The sequence below is a fragment of the Myotis lucifugus genome, unplaced genomic scaffold, assembly GCF_000147115.1.
Source record: "Myotis lucifugus unplaced genomic scaffold, Myoluc2.0 scaffold_100, whole genome shotgun sequence".
Taxonomy (NCBI): Eukaryota; Metazoa; Chordata; class Mammalia; order Chiroptera; family Vespertilionidae; genus Myotis; species Myotis lucifugus.
In genome coordinates, this window is record NW_005871148.1 from 197,910 (window position 1) to 200,228 (window position 2,319).

Here is a 2,319-nt window from a genome sequence, read left to right on the forward strand (position 1 = left end):
GCCAGGGGCTTGGTCCTCGCAGCTCTGGCTTCCTTCGGCAAGGTCGTCCGGAAGGACATCCGGAAGGTCATTTGGCTGTCTGGTCTAATTAGCATATTACGCTTTTATTATTATAGATAAGGAAACTGCTTCAGAGAGCAACTTGCTCCAGGTCACACAGCCAGGACTAGGGTTCTGGTCCACATTCCTTCCAAATTAACATTCTACGACTGCCCAGTCTTCTCCCAAGTCACCACCCTCCCTGGCCTCCCCAGTGGCCGGACCCGCTGGCTCCCCCTCTCCTTAGATACTTGCTCTCCGCTCTGGTCTCTGGGCAGCCTTGCCCCCGGCCAGGCCACTGCAGCCCCTCCTCTCTCCATAAGGTGCCCGCTCCCAGCCCTGGGTGCAGTTCCAACGGCAGGCTGCCCGCCTGCCTGTCAGCTCCACCTACAGCCAGCTCTGGGCCTCGCTCACACCTGCCAGCACCCAGCAGGAAATGCGGGCGTTCCCTGCCTTCCTGGGCACCGAGGCCTCCAGCTCAGGTATGCTGGGTGCCAGGGCCGGAAGGGATGTCCCCCACCTCGAGGGCTTACCCCTCAGCTCGGTTTCCCCTTCCCCTAGGCAATGGCTCCTGGCTGGAGCTGATGCCCCTGGCGGCCGTGAGCGTGCACCTGCTGACAGGCAATGGGACAGAGGTACCACTCTCGGGCCCCATCCACCTGTCTCTGCCTGTGCCCTCGGAGCCTCGCGCCCTGGCTGTGGGCACCAGCATTCCAGCCTGGAGGTTTGACCCCAAGAGTGGTGAGTGCCTCAGGGAGTTGCCGGGGCTGGAGTTTGGGGATAGAGACTTAGATGGGAGGACGTTGACTCTGATGCACCCCCTGCTTCTCCCAGGGCTGTGGGTGCGCAACGGCACTGGTGTGATCCGGAAGGAAGGCCGGCAGCTCTACTGGACCTTTGTCTCCCCCCAGCTGGGGTACTGGGCGGCTGCCATGGCCTCCCCCACGACTGGTGAGAGTGTGGTAGGGGGGACAGGGGGCCGTAGGGGAAGGGGAGGCTGGGAGAGTGGATTCCTTCTGAAAGGCAGGAAGGGCATCCACACCTGGGACGCTAAGCCCTTGCCTGGCACAGGGCTGGTCACCATCACAACAGGCATCCAGGACATCGGCACCTACCATACCATCTTCCTGCTCACCATCCTGGCCGCCCTGGCACTGCTGGTGCTCATCCTGCTGTGTCTGCTCATCTACTATTGCCGGTGAGTGATACCCAGACCCCACCTTCTCTCATCCCATGCAGACGGAGGCCACCCTAGGCCTGGCCTTGGGTTGGGTGCTCAGGCCTCCAAAATGCATAAAAGCACAGCCTGATCTTCAAGGCGCCGGCTGGAAAGCAGGGCATGTGCACATGCAAAGACTGAAAGGCTGGTGGCTTGAGACAAGTGGGAGGGAGGAGGCAGGACCGGCAGGGCAGGCCCCTCCAGAGACAGCCAGCCCAGCTCTCACCTCCATGGGGCCTCGGGCTCGCACATCCTCCCAGGTTCTCCCCGCATCCCCTACTGCGCAGGCGTGCAATTTACCCGAAAGGGACCCAAACGGGCACAGCTGCTAGCTGGACCTCCCACAGACATACAGGCTCTTTCCACAAACTTCTCCCAGGAGGTTTTGTTTGGTTGGCTGGATGCCTTAGTCCCAGGCATTGTCCCCATTCTTCCAACTGTTTCCACCCCTCATCTTGCAGCTGTGGGTTAGGGAGCTGCTCCGACATGGCCCTTTCCTAAGGACCCGTCTGCCTTCTCCTCTCCAGGAGGCGCTGCCTGAAGCCCAGGCAACAGCACCGCAAGCTGCAGCTCTCCGGGCCCTCCGAGGGCAACAAACGAGACCAGGCCACCTCGATGTCCCAGCTCCATCTCATCTGTGGGGGGCCACTGGAGCCCACCCCGTCGGGGAACCCCGAGGCGCCTCCTCCCGGCCCCCTCCACTCCGCCTTCTCCAGGTCCCGCGACTACGGAAAGAAAGGGAGAACAAAATTTAAGTACAAGGGAAGACTAAAGAGACAGATCGATCGGCTGACAAATGAACTCTTTCCACGGTTATTACGTCCACGTGCCATGCTACATGCCCTATGACAGGATCTGGACTTTAGATACTTTGAGACTAATTCTCACAACACTATACACTACAAGAATGCTTGTGTTACTGCTCTTATAACTCTTGTAACGGTGACATTGATTGTAATTCTATGAAAAGAAAATATTTTCAGCAATTTACTCATGCAAACTTGAATTTCCAATTATCATGTCGACTTACGCTGATGCCCTATTTGCTAACTCGCCGATTT

General features: G+C 58.7%; 1 protein-coding gene across 1 annotated transcript in view; it reads left to right on the forward strand.

The window, feature by feature from the left end:
* Window positions 1-2,107, forward strand: part of FAM171A2 (family with sequence similarity 171 member A2) — an 8,731-nt gene extending 6,624 nt beyond the window's left edge. The window contains exons 4-8 of the mRNA XM_006092456.3: window positions 363-521; window positions 601-780; window positions 874-990; window positions 1,111-1,237; window positions 1,786-2,107. Coding sequence (XP_006092518.1) covers window positions 363-521; window positions 601-780; window positions 874-990; window positions 1,111-1,237; window positions 1,786-2,107 — 905 coding nt within the window. The remainder of the gene's footprint in view (window positions 1-362; window positions 522-600; window positions 781-873; window positions 991-1,110; window positions 1,238-1,785) is intronic.
* Window positions 2,108-2,319: the final 212 nt, after the last annotated feature.